At 41.6% G+C, this 16,914-nt stretch overlaps 1 protein-coding gene and 1 non-coding gene across 2 annotated transcripts; both read left to right on the top strand.

Annotated features, from left to right (window-relative positions):
- Window positions 1-1,758: 1,758 nt before the first annotated feature.
- Window positions 1,759-16,240, top strand: si:dkey-11p23.7 (V-set and Ig domain-containing protein). The gene is made up of 4 exons (XM_020935578.2): window positions 1,759-1,894; window positions 11,897-12,125; window positions 14,046-14,194; window positions 15,625-16,240. Exons 1-4 carry the CDS (start codon window positions 1,852-1,854, stop codon window positions 16,056-16,058), a joined length of 855 nt encoding a protein of 284 aa, XP_020791237.2. The 5' UTR covers window positions 1,759-1,851; the 3' UTR covers window positions 16,059-16,240.
- Window positions 14,613-14,744, top strand: LOC129411946 (U11 spliceosomal RNA). Its single transcript, XR_008633510.1, has one exon. It is a non-coding gene; the product is annotated as a U11 spliceosomal RNA (small nuclear RNA).
- Window positions 16,241-16,914: the final 674 nt, after the last annotated feature.

The raw sequence follows: 16,914 nt of genomic DNA, 5'->3' as shown, positions 1-16,914 counted from the left end.
CACCCCCAGTGAGGTGACATTCCATGTCCTCAGAACTAGTCTCCATGTCAGGAGATCCTGTCGGCAAGGCCCCCGCCTTCGACTGCCACCCAGATCTCTCTGCACCAGGCCCATATGGATCCTCCTGCAGGTGGTGGGCCCATGGAAGGGCGGTGCCACGCTGCTCGTTTGGGCCGTGCCCGGCCGGGCCCCCTGGAGGAAGGCCCGGTCACCAGACGCTTGCTGTTGAGCACCCACCCCAGGCCTGGCTCCAGGGGGGCCCCAATAACGTCAATCCGGGCGATGTAACTGGCCTCCATGTGGACATCATCATAAGGGACTTCTGAACCGTTCTTCATCTAACCTGTCCCCCAGGACCTTTTTGCCTTGCCCCCGACAACATAGCTTCCGGGATCATTCAGACACTCAGACTCCTCCACCACGATAAGGTGATGGTTCAAGGAGGGGTAGAAATAGTCATAGCCCTCAAAATGCATCGTCCATTTGGCCTTGTGTCAGCACTGCAGGTCAAAAGGCTAAGATGTTTTGTCACTATGGCAGAGGTCGAACTAACACAATACAATTATGGATAAAACTGAAAAAAATATATTCACAGTAAGATCAGCCTCCAAAGTTTGACATCACACACACTGCTCTCACACTGCCAAGAAAACTCTAATAATTTTATTCACACACATAAAGTCACTTTCACACATCAGAGTACAGAAAAAGAAAGCATATACAGTATTCTGTACATGTACCAAATATAAACACAAACCAAAAAAAAACCAAGTTGTAATCGCATCTTTCCAAACGTGTTCCTGGTTTGTGACGTAACGTGAATAGAACCTATAGGGTATTACTGCTCAGAGCTATCTTGAGTTGCTGTAGTGGCCACTCACACACTTCAGTGAAAAACTTTTTCTCATGTAATCACAAAACCTTTTACCTTTTAGATCATAAACTTTTTCTCAGCTCAAAGTCCTTCAGTTGTCTTAAAAACAGCTTTTTAATCATTACTTCCGGCTCCACTCTAGCTCTGATTGGTCAAAGTGAATACGTGATACACAAGACTGCGCTCCTTGTGCATGCTCATGTGCTTTGGCGTGTGCCCACAGGAGAACGCACAGATTTGCATGTTCAATTGGCAGGGAGCCACCAGAACCTAGACATGCACCACTGAGCTAGGCCCTTTGACTTGAATAGGTGCCAGATTCAAGTTTCTTTAAAAAATGCCAAAAATTCCCACCAAATGCATGGATGTGACGGAGTTGACCGAAAACTGGAGTTGTCAAAATGAGTGAACTCTACTGAAAACTGAACAAATATGTTTGGATCGAAATGAAAACAGATACCACATGTTTAACACTAACAACACTTCACAGGACTGACTATTATTTCACTTCTAACCATCAAAATCATTACAGGAAAGGAAAGCCCACTCTCCTCCTCCCTCAACTCCCAACTCCCCGTCTCTCAGTCACTTTGAAGTGCCGGTGTGTGTGTGTGTGTGTGTGTGTGTATATATGTATACATATATATATATATATATATATATATATATATATATATATATATATATATATATATATATATATATATATATATATATATATATACATATACACACATACACATACACACGCGCACACACATTTTTAGGAAGTGTCTTTTCAGTGTTCAGGAGCTGATTGGTGGAGGAGAAAAGGAAGCATGTGTCAGCTGTCAGTGACTCACGACGTCCAGTGTGTTCCATGTATCTCTTGTCTCAGTCTCTGTCTTTATGTCTCCAGCTCTCTGCAAGCCTGGTTGTCCCACTGTCCCTCTGCATCCTACTGTCCCTCTGTTTCTCTCTCTGTCCTCGGTAGGAACATGAATCCATGGGTGTTGGCTCTCCTGCTCTCATCAGCCTCAGGTCAGTACACTTACTCACTCAACTATGGAGTAAGAAAGCTTTCAGAAATGTTTGTGCATAGAATAGAAATCTGTGCGTATTTGGGAATTCTGTGCATATTTGGCTGTAGTTGTGCATAAAATAAATATTCATAAACTCTCGAATGAGTCCAGTCGTACATAAAATATATTGTGTGTATTTTATCCATCAGAATACGAATTGAAAAGTTACAACATCAAGAATTACAATTATGAAATGAAAATTTAAGATTACGCTTACATCAGTACGAACACGAATTCACACACAGGACTTTACTGTCAAAAATACATCATCACTTCACAGACATTATTTATCGAGCACAAGAAACATCAATCGAGATCAAGACTGCCATCCATCCTTCCATCCATTTTTTCTCGCTTATCCGGGGCTGGGTCGCGGGGGCAGCAGTCTAAGCAGGGACTCCCAGACTTCCTTCACCCCAGACACGTCCTCCAGCTCTTCCGGGGGAACCCAGAGGGGTTCCCAGGTCAGCAAAGAGACACAGTCCCTCCAGCGTGTCCTGGGTCTTCCCTGGGGCCCCCGTCCAGAGGGACATGCCTGGAACACCTCCCGAGGGAGGCACCCAGGAGGCATCCGGAACAGATGAATGAGTCACCTCAGCTGGCTCTTCTCGACGTGGAGGAGGAGGACAACAAGGTGTGTTGAGCTCCTCACCCTATCTCTAAGGGAGCGCCCAGCCACCCTGCAAAGGAAACTTATTTTGAGCGCTTGTATCCGCGATCTCGTCCTTTTGGTCACTACCCAGAGCTCATGACCATAGGTGAGAGTAAAAGGGAAGACTGACCAGTAAATTGAGAGCTTCGCCTTTCGCCTCAACTCCTGCTTCACCACAACGGTCTGATACAGAGTCCGCATTACTGCAGAAGCTGCACCGATCCGCCTGTCAATCTCACGTTCTGTCCTCCCCTCACTCGTGAACAAGACCCCGAGATACTTGAACTCCAGCTGCTTCACACTCGGCTGCAAACCGTCCCAGTGCACGTTGCAGGTCCTGGTTCAATGAAGCCAACAGGACAACATCATCTGCAAACAGCAAAGATGAGATCCTGTGGTCCCCAAACCAGACCTCCTCCGGCCCCTGACTGCGCCTAGAAATTCTGTCCATAAATACAATGAACAGAACCGGTGACAAAGGGCAGCTCTGGCGGAGTCCAACCTGCACCGGGAATAGGTCTGATTTACTGCCGGCAATGTGAACACAGCTCCTGCTCCGGTCATACAGGGACCGGACAGCCCTTAGCAAAGGACCCTGAACCCCATACTCCCAGAGCACCACGAGGAACATGGTCGAATGCCTTCTCCAGATCCACAAAGCACATGTGGACTGGTTGGGCAAATTCCCATGAACCCTCGAGCACCACGACCAGGACGAAAACCACACTGCTCCTCCTGGATCCGAGGTTTGACTCAGATCCCACCATCACGACTTCATCACCTCCTCGGAAGTCGTGACGGTGGGATTGAGGAGATCCTCAAAGTTGTCCACCACTAGACAATGTCCCCAGTAGAGGTCAACAGCTCTCCCCCCCGCACTGTAAACAGTGTTGGTGAAGAACTGCTTCCCCCTCCTGAGGCACAAGATGGTTTGCCAGAATCTCTTTGAGGCCATCCGATAGTCCTCCTCCATGGCCTCCCCAAACTCCTCCCAGCTCAGAGTTTTTATCTCAGCGACCGCACAGGCTGCACCCATCAGCTGCCTCAGGGGTCCCACGAGCCAACAAGACCCGATAGGACTCCTTCTTCAGCCTGACGGCATCCCTTACTTTTGGTGTCCACCACCGGTTTTGGGGATTACCACCACGACAGGCACCACAGACCTTACGCCCACAGCTCTGAGCGGCCGCATCGACAATAGAGGCTGAGAACGAAGCCCACTCGGACTCCATGTCCCCAGCCTCCCCCGGAATTTGGGAGAAATCTGGTCCAAGAAGTCAGAGAGTTGAAAGTCCCTCTGACAGAGGGCTCCGCCAGATGTTCCCAACAGACCTTGTGGGTTTATTTTCTTTCATTGATACTTCACTGTTAATTGAATCATATCAAAATGTTTCTTGTTATGTTTTCTTTTGGTTGCTGCCCTAAATCAAGGTCCAAAGGGGGGCGTATGTGAACCTGGTAGCCTGATCAATATGTCTGCAAAATATCCTGCAAAAACAAGTTTTATCAATATGTATGTGGACTTTCTTGCTAAAATGAGCTAATCATTAAGTTAATATTTCAACAAGATGTCATGTATCAGAGCTGTCTACTCTGCTGTCATTCAGAGACGCTGGCCACCGAAATCCTGTAATAATTTGAATTGAGTTCTGTAAGTTGCCTGCGCTAAAATAAAGAGATCGTAGATTTTTCCATCTCCTGAGGTTTTTTGCTTAAGAATTACTTGCGTGTCGCGTCTGGGAAAACTGACAATTTGGTGACCGCCGACGTGATAACGTCACCCAGACATGACCTAGATTAGACGCAACAAAATCAATACACCAGTCTCCCACAAATTTCCTGAAAAGAACATCACAGAAGAACGCGTTCAACAAAGAAGCAACCAGACAGCGACCTTTTTCTCCATAACTCTGTCTATTTGGTAGTTATAAACAAAAAGAAAAAGTGATTTTGCTTTTGGGACTTTTGTGCTATTTTAAGTGTGTGTGAGTGTTAATTTTAAAAGAACTGTAAAAATTAGTAATTGATAAATAATTGACTGTTAGTAGAATATGTGGCTTTAAAGCCAGGAATCGTGTATAACTTCACGGAAAAAAAAGTTGGTGAATCTAAAAAAAAAACAATAATAGTATGTTTTAGGCTTTAAATAATGTAAAGCATAATTAACAAAGTTAGTAATTAGAAAAGTGCCGTGTTAGGCTTTGCACGAGAGAAAAGGAAAAGCTTTTATAAGAAAACTATGTCTGTGGTTAAAAAAATTTACACAGAAAATAAAAACTAAAATTTTAATTAAGTTTATAATAAAAAGAATAAAACAAGTCGCACACAAACTAAAAGAAAGTAAAAGAAAATAAAGAAAGAAAAATAAACTAGAGCACGAAAGAAAGAGAGACTAAGAAGTAACATTAAGTAAAGAAGCAGTGCTGTGAAAATAAAATCCAAAAATGAGGCAAATGCTATGTTTGTTAGGGTTACTGACTACCCAGATTTTTATTATAAGTGCTAAGTCAGTAGAACAAAGTTATAGTCAAAATAAGCACGAAAGCTCTTGTCATTGTAAGATAAATTACGTATCGATACAACTTATTGGGGTGTTACATATCTCCTGCGGAGCAGAGGATATCGATGTAGTAAACGTAACAGGTAAAAAGGAAGTGATCGCGACCTACTCTCCTCATTACGGTGCTTTGTCGGAAGAGTGTGACTCTGTAAGCGTTATCAAACACCCCCAAAATGACAATACCGACATTAACTTCCAGTGTACGTGGAATAAAAGACCGAAAGAAGCCAAAATGTGATGTGTGTGTGTGTCCATACCCCAAGAAAAAACAGAGACGCATATTGAAAATATTTGCAAAAATAATACAAGTATATACGCTGTAAACACTACTACTAAGGTGAATATAGAAAATGTCACCACAGAAATGAATTTTGTAACCACGTCAGAGACAGACACAGAGGAGAGCGCGTCTAAAATAAATGTCATGCCATTTCCCATAAGATTAAAACTAGTGAAAGCAGATATAGAATCTTAAATTATCGAAATATTATCCACAACACCTGAATTTGTAACTGTCGAACCTACAAACCCATCAACTGAAAGAAGTAATTCTACTGTAACTGACCTACCTCCACAATTTGTAACACTAAATGCTACGTTTGCACGTAATACGACAGATGAATTTTTTAATGACTTAACGACTGCTTTTAATGGATCAGATATAACAAGTCTGTTTGATATCCAATCGATAAAAAATAAAATTAGTACTTTCATGGAGAAAATTACGTCTAGGAACAGGTCATAACCCAATGTACATGCAGGATGCAGATTTGGAGACTATGACTAATAAATTAAGAAGTGAACTATTGAAAGGGTTGTCTGAAAATATAACAAGAAATTTATGTCCCATTAAATATACCACTGAAATATTAAAGGACTTAAAAGGAGAATATGACATGTTAAAAAGTATGGTGGGAAGGAGTTTTGGCTATGCTTTAACTGCCTTAATTTTTTTTTTCTGATTTTAATTAGCATATTAATTATTGCTGTAATTTTGTGTATATGTTTGCCAAAGTTTGTTATAAACGGAGAGCGAGATTTAGATAGAATTATGTTATCACACCATCCTGATTTTGCTTCTGTATCTAGTTGGGATGAGGAAATAATAGATGAAGGCAGCTTAGAAGTTTAACTGGGTAATTTTTGGGGCATAAAAAGATTAAACAAAATAAATAGGTATTTATAAAACAGTGAATTTGACATTTCAAAATTGATTTGCGTCATAACCATATTTGGCCAGTGAGATTATACTAAATATACTGGAGTTGTCCACCTTTGCAGATAGACTATAGAGACTACATTTAAAATTCTTTGGTGACATTTTTTTTAGGTGCACTGACATTATGCCCGTTGGTTGGCATGGCTGAAAATGGCAAATTTGTGTGCTGTTTTTGTTTGTTGTGCGGCTGCTGCTGTGATATTTTGTATGTGTTTTCCTGTCTGTGTTTGTTGCATATGGTGAGCGGCATATAGCGTGCATACGGGGAGGTTAGAGTATGTACGCGGAAAGCTTAAGAGTGTGTGAGGCCTGGGAGGCGAGGACGGCAGAAAGAATTAGTAAGTTGATAAGTGGGTATGCGGTGTATAATATGAGTTTATGGGAATTCAGAAAAGTTGACGAGAGGGAGGTGCGACGTGTGCTGGAGAAGTGTGAAATGAATGAGGGTGTGATGAATCATGGAAATAAGCAAGTCGGTATGAAGGTGTGTGAAGTGGGTCAGCAGAAATGTAGTAGGAATTAAGTAAGCAGAGATGATGATATGTGAAATGTGTAATGGGGCATGGATACACTCTTGAGAAATACAACGTTATTCTAATTTAATTATATTTAATTGCATTTAGGGTATAGAATAACTTTAACCTATTTTGTATTTGCTTGTTTTCCTTAAATTTTAACCTCGTATTGTTAATTTAATGCTGACTAAGATTGCCTGTAGCTTTTATGTACGATTTATAGTTTAAATAGACAATATTGTTGAAAAATTCTAAAACAATATTAATATATTAATCAATGATAATTGGTAAAAAGAGAAGCTTTGAGTAGTCTTAAAGCAACATTTATTTTGAATCAAATTGACATTATTGCTTTGAATTTAGGGATAACCTGTTGTCACAATTAAACTGATAAAGTTCTTTCACATTAATAACAACAGGCTTGTGTGAAATTAGCTGAACATTTTTATTAAATCTAACATTTTATTTCTGAAGAGTGATGGGGCTGAAAGAGTGCTGAATGACTTAGCAGGGAAATTTGCAGATGTTTATTGAATGACTGAGGGGTGCACCCTAATTTAAAGTGTGACCAAAAAATAGTTGTTATTTTGCGTTGAAATCCATACGTCTTTACAGTTGTCAAAATTAATCAAAATCTCTACTCCGGTATTCCCTTATTACATTTATACATTTTTGAGCTGTCTAAACTGTCACGCTCCATAATTTGCTCCCCCTTTAATGTATTCTTACCTCACAGATCTAACATTAGCCCTGCTCTGTGTATTCTGTTTTATTTTATATACAGTTTAGAAGCTTTTCAATTGATGTGGCTCATAACAGAAGCTTATTTGCTTGAATGTTGTCACTTAATGATTACCGTCAAAATAAATTCATGTTTTTGTAAGCTTACGTTGATCAGATTTAGATGTTGTGGATTCTAGATTTGGAGGAGCAGACAGGACCAGTGTTTTGGACCTGATTTAGTCCCGGTGCAGCCCTAGTCTAGTCCTGGTTCAAGTCCAGGTCTAGTTCTGGCATCGATCCGGTCCTGAGGGAGTCAAAGGGCAAATGATAACACAACTGCAGTCAGTCCCGATTCAATCCTGGTCTAATTCTGGGTTGATCCTGGTTTAGGTCTGATTTGGTTTTAGTTCAGAGCTGGTTTTCAAGTTTTATCTAGTGTTAGAGAATGACGTATGAATGGATTAGACCTAGCTTGGTTCTTGGTTGAACCTGGTCTAGTCCTGGTTTACTTCTGAGTTAGACCTACTTTAGTCATAGACCAACACTGTCTTAAAGCTTGTTTGGGTTGGTATTAATTTGGCTCTGGTTTAGTTCTGTTTTCATTCCAATCTATCTTTGTCCTGGCCCTGCATAATTTCTAATTTAGTCCTTTAGTTCTGCTTTGGTTTTGGTTTATTCCTGGTTCTGCCCTGGTTTAGTCTGCTGCTCCAAATCTGTCTTTTGCTCAAATCTTAACTCTTTTCTGATTCTAGTACTATTTTTAACATACATTTTCTATAAGAGTTTGCGTTAAAATAGCTCTACATGAATTACTATTTCATACTGAATATTTCTCAAAAACAAAAACAAAAAAACAAAAAACTAAACAATGATGACATTTGAGTTTAACATCCTGCAATTAGATATTATGGATAAAAATTAATTAATGGTTACAAAATAAAACTGCTATTAGAAGACAATGCTAGAATTGTCAAAATAAATTGTAAATAAATAATCTTAATCAAAGCTGTACTTCAAATATTATCTGAATTAAACTTCTTTTTCTTTTTAGAAATCAGACTAAGGACAGGAAGTGAGCACGTGGGAGAAGCCCTTCGAGATCAAATAGCCCCTAGTGCCTACAGGTAGACTGTAAAAGTTAGATAATTCACAAAAGAAAAACTAAAGAAGAGGAATCTCAAGGAAGCAAATTATTCTAAAACAATTTACTATTATTTAAAAAAAAAAAAAAAAAAAAAAGGAAAGAACAGACTGCAAAAATAATAATAAGACTGGATAATAATCCACCCTACCAAAATAAAAAAAAATTAATTAAAACAATACAATTTGTAATAAATAGTAGCTGAAAAAATAACACTAAAATATCACAATGTCCCGATTCATAACATTAAAACAGCTTAAAGAGTTCTGGAGTAAAAAGGTGCTGGAAGAAGAAGCTAACCCGAAGAGAGCCCAAACACGTCTATTTACTGTCCGAAATGTCCTCAAGAAATATATAAGGAAGGGGATGGTACATGGAGGAAAAGATGCAATAGCCCCCACAGAGGAACAATGGAAGTTCATCAAGAGTTACTTTTAAGACAAAATCAAACAGTACAGATCTAAACCCGCCAATAATCTTATAAAAAGGAAAATAACTCAACTTAAAATACAGAAGTGCGAGAAGGAGATGAGACTGGCGATGAAGATGCAGAAATGGGCAAAAGAACAACCCTCACTACACGCTTGGGCCTGCCAGGTCTTTCCGGCTTCCTCCTCTGCCAGCGAACCCAACTCACAACCAGGTGGTGATCAGTTGACAGCTCAGCCCCTCTCTTCACCCGAGTGTCCAAGACACGCGGTCGGAGGTCAGATGACACGACTACAAAGTCGATCATCGACCTCTGGCCTAGGGTGTCCTGGTGCCACGTGCACTTATGGACACCCTTGTGCTCGAACATGGTGTTCGTTATGGACAAACCGTGACTAGCACAGAAGTCCAGTAACAGAACACTGCTCGAGATCAGATCAGGGAGACCATTCCTCCCTATCAACCCTCTCCAAGTGTCACTGTCGTTGCCCACATAGGCATTGAAATCCCCCAGCAGAACAACGGAGTCCCCGGTCGGTGCACTGTCTCGTTCACCGGGGTGAACTCCAACACACGGCGGCTGAGCTGTGGGGCAATGAGCAGGCCCACACCAGTCACTCCTTCGGGCTGTGCCTGGCCAACAGGTGCTCGCTGTCAAGCTCCCACCTCAGGCCTGGCTACAGGGTGGGACCCTGGTGACGCCAATCCAGGCGACGTATCTGGCCTTGTTGGTGCACTCAACATAGGGGCTTCTGAACCGTTCTTTGTCTGACCCCAGGACCTGTTTGCCTTGGGTGACCCAACCAGGGGCATGAAGCCCCCGACAACATAGCTCCCAGGATCATTCGGGCACTCAAACCCCTCCACCACGATAAGGTGACGGCTCAAGGGGAGATCAAGACTGTGCATGTGCTAAAGTTGTAGCAGAGGGTAAAACAGAGTAACGGCACAACAAGGAGCTACAACAGCGACCAACAAGTGGATTCATTCAAATTTATTGTAAAAATGTCTTGTCTTGTTACAGACATCACAGCCAACATTACAGTTTAATACAGTTTCCAGCATCAATTAATGTTCATGTTTACAGGCAACACCTTGTTATGTATTTTACCAGTAAGTATAACGTCACCGTGTCGTGTCGTGGATGGATTTGCTAGTTCTTTGTAAGTCATTATAACTCATAACTCACCCACTGTCTGTAACCAGGACAGTTTGACAGTGTTTGATGTAAACTGGAACATTTCAGTGTCCCGAGGAACTTTTGGTCAGCCTACTTCAGTGACCTGTGTCTGCGGATTGATTCATGCAAGAAATGCAGCTGAGATGAAGGTTAAGACTGACTGACTGCTCACTGTGGCTGTAGCTGTGAATGTTTTAATTTAAACAAGCAGAGAAGGCAGATATTTGCTAATTAGCCCTGGGATAACTTTATGTGTGATTTTTGCCAACTAGCTCCACTATGTTATCTACTAAGATATAGATGCAATTTCCCTTTCAGAGGAGGTGTTTCTACACAATATTACACAGCAGCATTCGGTTCCCCAATTCAATGTGGCAAGACAAGACATTTTTACAATAAATTTGAATGAACCCACCTGTTGATCGCTGTTGTAGCTCCTTGTTATGCCATTACTCAGTTTTTACTCTCTGCTACAACTTTAGTGCATGCGCAGTCTTGATCTCGATCGATGTTTCTTCTGCTCCATAAATAATGTCTGTGAACTGATGATGTATCTTTGACAGTAAAGTCCTGTCTGTGAATTCGTATTCGTACTGATGAAAGCGTAATAGTAAATTTTTATTTCGTAATTGTAATTCTTGACGTTGTAACGTTTCAATTCGTATTCTGATGGATAAAATGCACACAATATATTTTATGTACGACTGGACTCATTTAAGAGTATGAATATTTATTTTATGCTCAACTACAGCCAAATATGCACGGAATCCCCAAATATGCACGGATTTCTATTCTATGTGCACAAATACTTCTGAAAGCGTTCTTACTCCATACTCAACAGTCAACAGTTTTTTTCTGTGACTCTTTGGCCTGAACTCACACAAGTTTCCCACTGCATTGGAGCATTCAGCAGCAGCTCTATATCACACTGGGCTTTCAAGCATCTGCCCCACATCCTAAAGACCTTTCCACATCCTAAAGACTGTCCCACACCCCAAACGTGAATTTGTAACAAGACTTGAGCAATTCCACAGCCCACAGGAGCAGAGACACTAACTCTTGCACTCGCTGACTACTACTCACATTTCCATTTCCATTTTGTGACAGAAATCATATGCATGTGCATGGCTCTCTCTAAATTCTCCTGCTGTAACTTATCGAATGGGGAAACTTTACAACACCTTTAAATCTCTTCAGGCACCATATTTCAAACTTTATTTGGTTAAAATGTGTTTTTGAAAATTCAATTTACAAGAGATAATAATTAATAAAAAATATAATTTGTTTAGTTGTCCACTGCTCTGTACTTACTCCTGCTCCAGTTTTATTTTTATAACCTATGATATGCTTCAGCTAAAGCAACTTGGCAACATTGTGTAGTATAGTGTGTGTGTGTGTGTGTGTGTGTGTGTGTGTGTGTATATATATACATGATTATAGACATGATAACATGATCCACGGGGGTCATAGATTATACCTTTATAGCAGATACTATATGTCTTCATTAACTGCAGCCCTTGTTTTAACCCAGGCCCTCTGTAGTTCTTGCAGGTGATGATGGCTGGGCTCTAGTGGTCCAAGCGGAGGTCAGAGCTATGGAAGGCTACCCTGTGGTGCTACCCTGCTCCTTCAGCCACCCCCTGCACTCCCATCATGCCTCGCTGCAGGTGAGCTGGAGGCGGGGCCACGGGGCTGACTCTGTCGTGGTGTTCCACTGTGTGAGTCGGAGTGGAGCAGAGGGCTGTGAGCCGGAGCTGCACCAGGACCAGAGGTAACACAGTCCTCACCAGCTGTGTGGACACAGGCTGGAGGGCAGATGGAGGGCAGGGGCCTGTGTAACCTGATTCATTGTTTTGAAAGAAATATCCAAAATAGAAATCTACAAAGGTTGAACTTGCTATATTAATCTTAAAGCCTTTTCAACTCACACTCACAATTCGATGGTGAACCTTTCAGTAGAAAAGTTATAGTACAACTTTAAAATGATATTACGTTGAAACAAACTGTTGAAGCTCGAATCTTTTACCATTTTGTCAAAGCCTGATCTTGAGACAGTGGCTCTAGTGCAGGGCTCTCCAACCTTTTTCTTCCAGTGAGCTACTTTTACAAAACGAAAATTCCAGAGAGTCTATAGCGCTTTTCACAGACATTTTCTGTCCCCAAAGACACTTTACAGAGCACTATTCAGCATTATTCATTCACTCTATACTTGGTGATGGTGAGCTACTATTGTAGCCACAGCTGTCCTGGGGCACACTGACAGAAGCACAGCTGCCATGCCAATCGGCACCATCAGTCCCTCTGACCACACACACACCACTTTCATACTAGGCAATGCAGGTGAAGTGTCTTGCCCAAGGAGACACAATGATTGAATTGATTGTATTTAACTGATCTTAACTATCAACTGTTCTGGAGACCTGGAGCATGTTTTGGGTTAATGGGGGAAACTGGAGCACCCAGAGGAAACCCATCCATACATGAGGAGAAACATGCAAACTCCACACAGAAAGGCAAGGGCAACCTGAGGATCGAACCCAGAACCTTCTTGCTGTGAGGCATGAGTGCTAGACACTCAGCCACCGTGCTGCTATCATACCATGCTGAGAGCTACCAGTTTTAGCGGTCACAAGAAATTTAGTATATAAACGAGCCACAGCAAGCCTTAGATAATGTACAGTTAGATTAGTGTGACCAGACGTCCCTATTCACCCGGGACAGTGCCAGTTTTTAGCCCTGTGTCCCCTGTCCCAGAAAATTTATACAAAACCTCTGATTTGTCCCAGTTTTATAAAAGAAATGTCCCAGGTGTCCCTATTTTGGACCAATTTGATACCTGCCAGCTGTAGAGGCATTAATTGTCATTTGTTTAGTGAAAATACAGAAAAGCTGCTTGAAAATGACCAAAACCTGAAGAAAATGTGACTAGTCATGAATGCATAAAAGTTTTCCTTAGTTATGCACTCGTTTCATTATTTTATTATTACCAACTACCACAAACCAGGGGTGTCCCAGTTTTTTGTTTTGAAAATTTGGTCATCCATTTATTAATGCACAAAGTTAGACATCAAAATGATACATGTGCAATGGTAAAAGACATTTAATTCACCAAATTTTACTTATTCAACACAATATGTGTAATTCAGAAATCCCTTGGTGAGTTACTGGGAAGTGAAGAGCTGCTAGTCTCTCCCGAGCTCCAGGTTGGAGACTCCTGCTCTAGTGGAAACTGCTGGAGGCCGTGACCGCTGACTGGCAGTCTCTCTTCCATCAGACTGTCTCAAACATGTCAAACTCAAATTTGGTCCACAATATAATTATATTTGGCCCACGAGACCATATCAACATGTATGAGAGCTGGCTCACCTGCTACTGATAGGCTATAGAGACATTATTTTACACATAATTGTAAAATGTTGTTATTATTTTATATTTTGCTTGTTCTGGACTCAATGTTTAAGCAAAACTATTATTAAACATTTATTTTAATAAGAAATGGTTTAACATTACATATCTCAAAAGAAGAGAAAATATGCAGATGTTGTTGACATTTTTCAATAAATACGAAGTCTGACCCACGACTTAAGTTAGTACCAGTTTTTAATTTTTGCCTCTGTGAATTTGAGCTTGACACCCCTGGACTATCTGATTCATCATTCTGTTCTGAGTTCTCTGCTCTGTTTAAGCATAGGTATCGTCTGGAAGGAAATCCACGTGAACATGATCTGTCCCTGCGCATCAATGGCGCCACCCTGCAGGACAGCGGCCGCTACTACTGCCAGGTTGAAATCCAGGGCAAGGAGCACAGTGACAAGATGGGCACCAGAGTGAGGGTGGAAGGTAAGTGCAGTATATACAGGACCTTTCCGCAGGTTTTCTATTTTCTGAGCAGGAGCTTGCGTTTTGATGATACAAAACTTTTCAAACTTCATTTCCATAGGAAGGAATAGACCAAATACTCAATACCAATTCCAGTACCACAATGATAATAAAAACCCTCTTTTTAGCTATGGCCCTTTGAGATGCTGTAGGCTTTTTACACCATATGTGGCAACATACGGAGTACAAGACCTTCCAGACGAAATACCCCTCCTACCTAGAGGGAATGGTACATGTCATCACCAACCTAAACAAGAGAACGAAGTAAGAGTGAAGCCTTTTTGTTTACCTGCTTCTTCCTGGACGCTGCTGTGATGCTGCAGGACACAGAGGAGAGACGCTTTTGACACTTTTCTTTCAACAAACGAATGTGATTTTTTAAAACAGTTTCTGCTGTGACTCAGCATTCAGAGGGTGACTGTTCTCTTTTGTGCAGAATTGCAATTGAGAGATTTTGAGCAATTTTTTTTTACTATGGGGTCTGCTAGTGATCATTCATCCAGGCGCCCCAAGGAAAACAAGTTAAAGGAGTTTATTTCTGTTCTGTGAATGGACATTTTTGGTATTGATACCTGCTCAAATAAGCATCTAGTTGCAATACTAGTTTTAGTATTGATTAGTATCTGATTTTCAGTACATTAGACAAACCAAGCAGGAGCTTTATTGTGAAATATTGTAAGGGTTCTGCTTATGCACTCCTTCAGGTGGGACATAGGTCTCTTCAGTTTGTGTGTTTGCCTCATTTAAAGTTCATTTAATCTTACATTTTTGTCCTCATTTGTTTAGAACTTTAGAACAGAAAGAGTCCTGTTATAGACCTGGTTTAGATCTGGTGGGACTTGGAAAGCAGATATTTTTTATGATACTTGTTTAAGAAGTTTGAGAGCTGTTGCCCTAACCCATATTATATTAAGAAAATCCATTTTGTCTGCATTTTATGGCAAACTTCGTAATTTCTTCTAATAAGACAAATATCTTCTTCTTCAGAGGTGTTACTGACTGCTGTGACAGGCCTCTGATCTGTTCCCAGGTGTGCTCAGTGTGACTGATCTGTCAGATCTATCAGACTGAACACACCTACCATCGTGTGGTGCTCTCTGGAGAAGAGAATCCCATGAGGGAGCCGAAGTAAATGCCCCTTATCTCTGTTGATGGTCTCTATCTTGTCTCTATCTTTTGTATTTGTGCATTTTGAGTTTGTGTTTTTACAAATTCAACATGGATATGAGAGGCTAATGAAATGGAAGCTGAGCACATGGACCATGAACAGGACCAGAAGCATCTCCTACTGCAGCTAATAAGCTATTCTACTTCTTACAATATTTGTCTTAGAAGAAAACACAAACTGAATTGCCTTGCTCTAATTTGATGGTTTTGTGCTCTGCCTGCAGCTCCTCCAAAGATCCTCTCCGTGACTCTAGAGGGCAGCTCTGACTCTGGGTACAGCGCAGTATGCCGGGTGCAGGGCTCTCCCCTCCCGGATGTGCAGTGGCTGGACCCGGACGTGTGGCTGCAGGGCTCCGGGGCCGAGGCTCTGGCAGAAGGGTCCCACTACCACACAGAGGGCCGCGTGCAGGACCTCCGCCCGCACACACACTATACGTGCGCTGCCACCAATCCACTGGGGCGTGACCAGGCCACTCTCTACTTTCTCCAACCCCCACCCCTGTGCGCAGGGGGCCTGGAGCCGCTCACCCTGCTCCTGTCCTTCGCCCTAGGGTCAAAGTTGGTGCTGCTACTGGGGGCGGGGCTGTGGATGGTGAGGAGAGGGACCCTGCAGTGCCCCCAGTGCCCCAAGTTAAAAGCAATTTTTAACCTTAATTGAACTGCGTTACTGCACAATACACTCACTAGAATCATAAGTTTTTGTTTGTTGTTGTTTTTGGAAGTGAAGTATTTGAACTGTGTGTTCATCTAATCCACTGCAGAACAAAACAGTAGGCCTACAGCGTACTGAAAAACACGCATGTTTATTCACTAGGGTCCCACTTCCCTGTCTGGATGATTTTTTTTTTTGATATTCATTCTTTTTGGAGTTAAAGCTGTATGTAGGCTCTGTATCATGTGTATGGCTTTGCAAACATTTAACCTACAGCCATGAAATAAACTGAAAATCTAATGTACATGTCTAAATTCCTTTGAGCTGTGGATTAGTGTCACTTACTAATACGTCATCACGCTGGGGGTGTTTTACATTTATCTCTTTCATGGACACTGAGTTTTTGGATTGTCTGAAAATCAAGAAAAATGCAAAATAGATTTAAACAACACATTTTTAAGAGCCTGTGATCAATACAAACATTCTGTTTAGGTCTGATTTTCAACAAAAAGATGAGGGTGAAAAACTGGCAGTCACATGACAGCTCTGCTCGTCACAGAAGAGGTGAAAGATGAAAGTCAGATTCTTCAAAACCAGTACATTGTAATGCTTCTTCTCTGCCACAAGATGGAACTCTGTGAGAGGAAATCTAATTCTGTTGTGCTCTGCTCCTGACACAGAGACACACAGGACGGGCTCTTCAACGGGTAACAGTCAGTGAGGAAACTATAATGCTCAGGGTCACACACCTTCAGTACATCAAATCTACCAGGACAGATATGTACATAGCACACAAGTAAACCCTGCAAAATACTTCTGAACGAACATCACAGTATAAACATTATAAAAGGTGCAGCTTGTA

This window comes from Boleophthalmus pectinirostris, unplaced genomic scaffold (genome assembly GCF_026225935.1).
Source record: "Boleophthalmus pectinirostris isolate CB_2022bp ecotype Guang Dong unplaced genomic scaffold, ASM2622593v1 HiC_scaffold_6, whole genome shotgun sequence".
In the NCBI taxonomy this organism is placed as follows: Eukaryota; Metazoa; Chordata; class Actinopteri; order Gobiiformes; family Gobiidae; genus Boleophthalmus; species Boleophthalmus pectinirostris.
The sequence above is the reverse complement of the archived record's forward strand: the minus strand, read 5'-3'. Positions and strand labels throughout refer to the sequence as shown.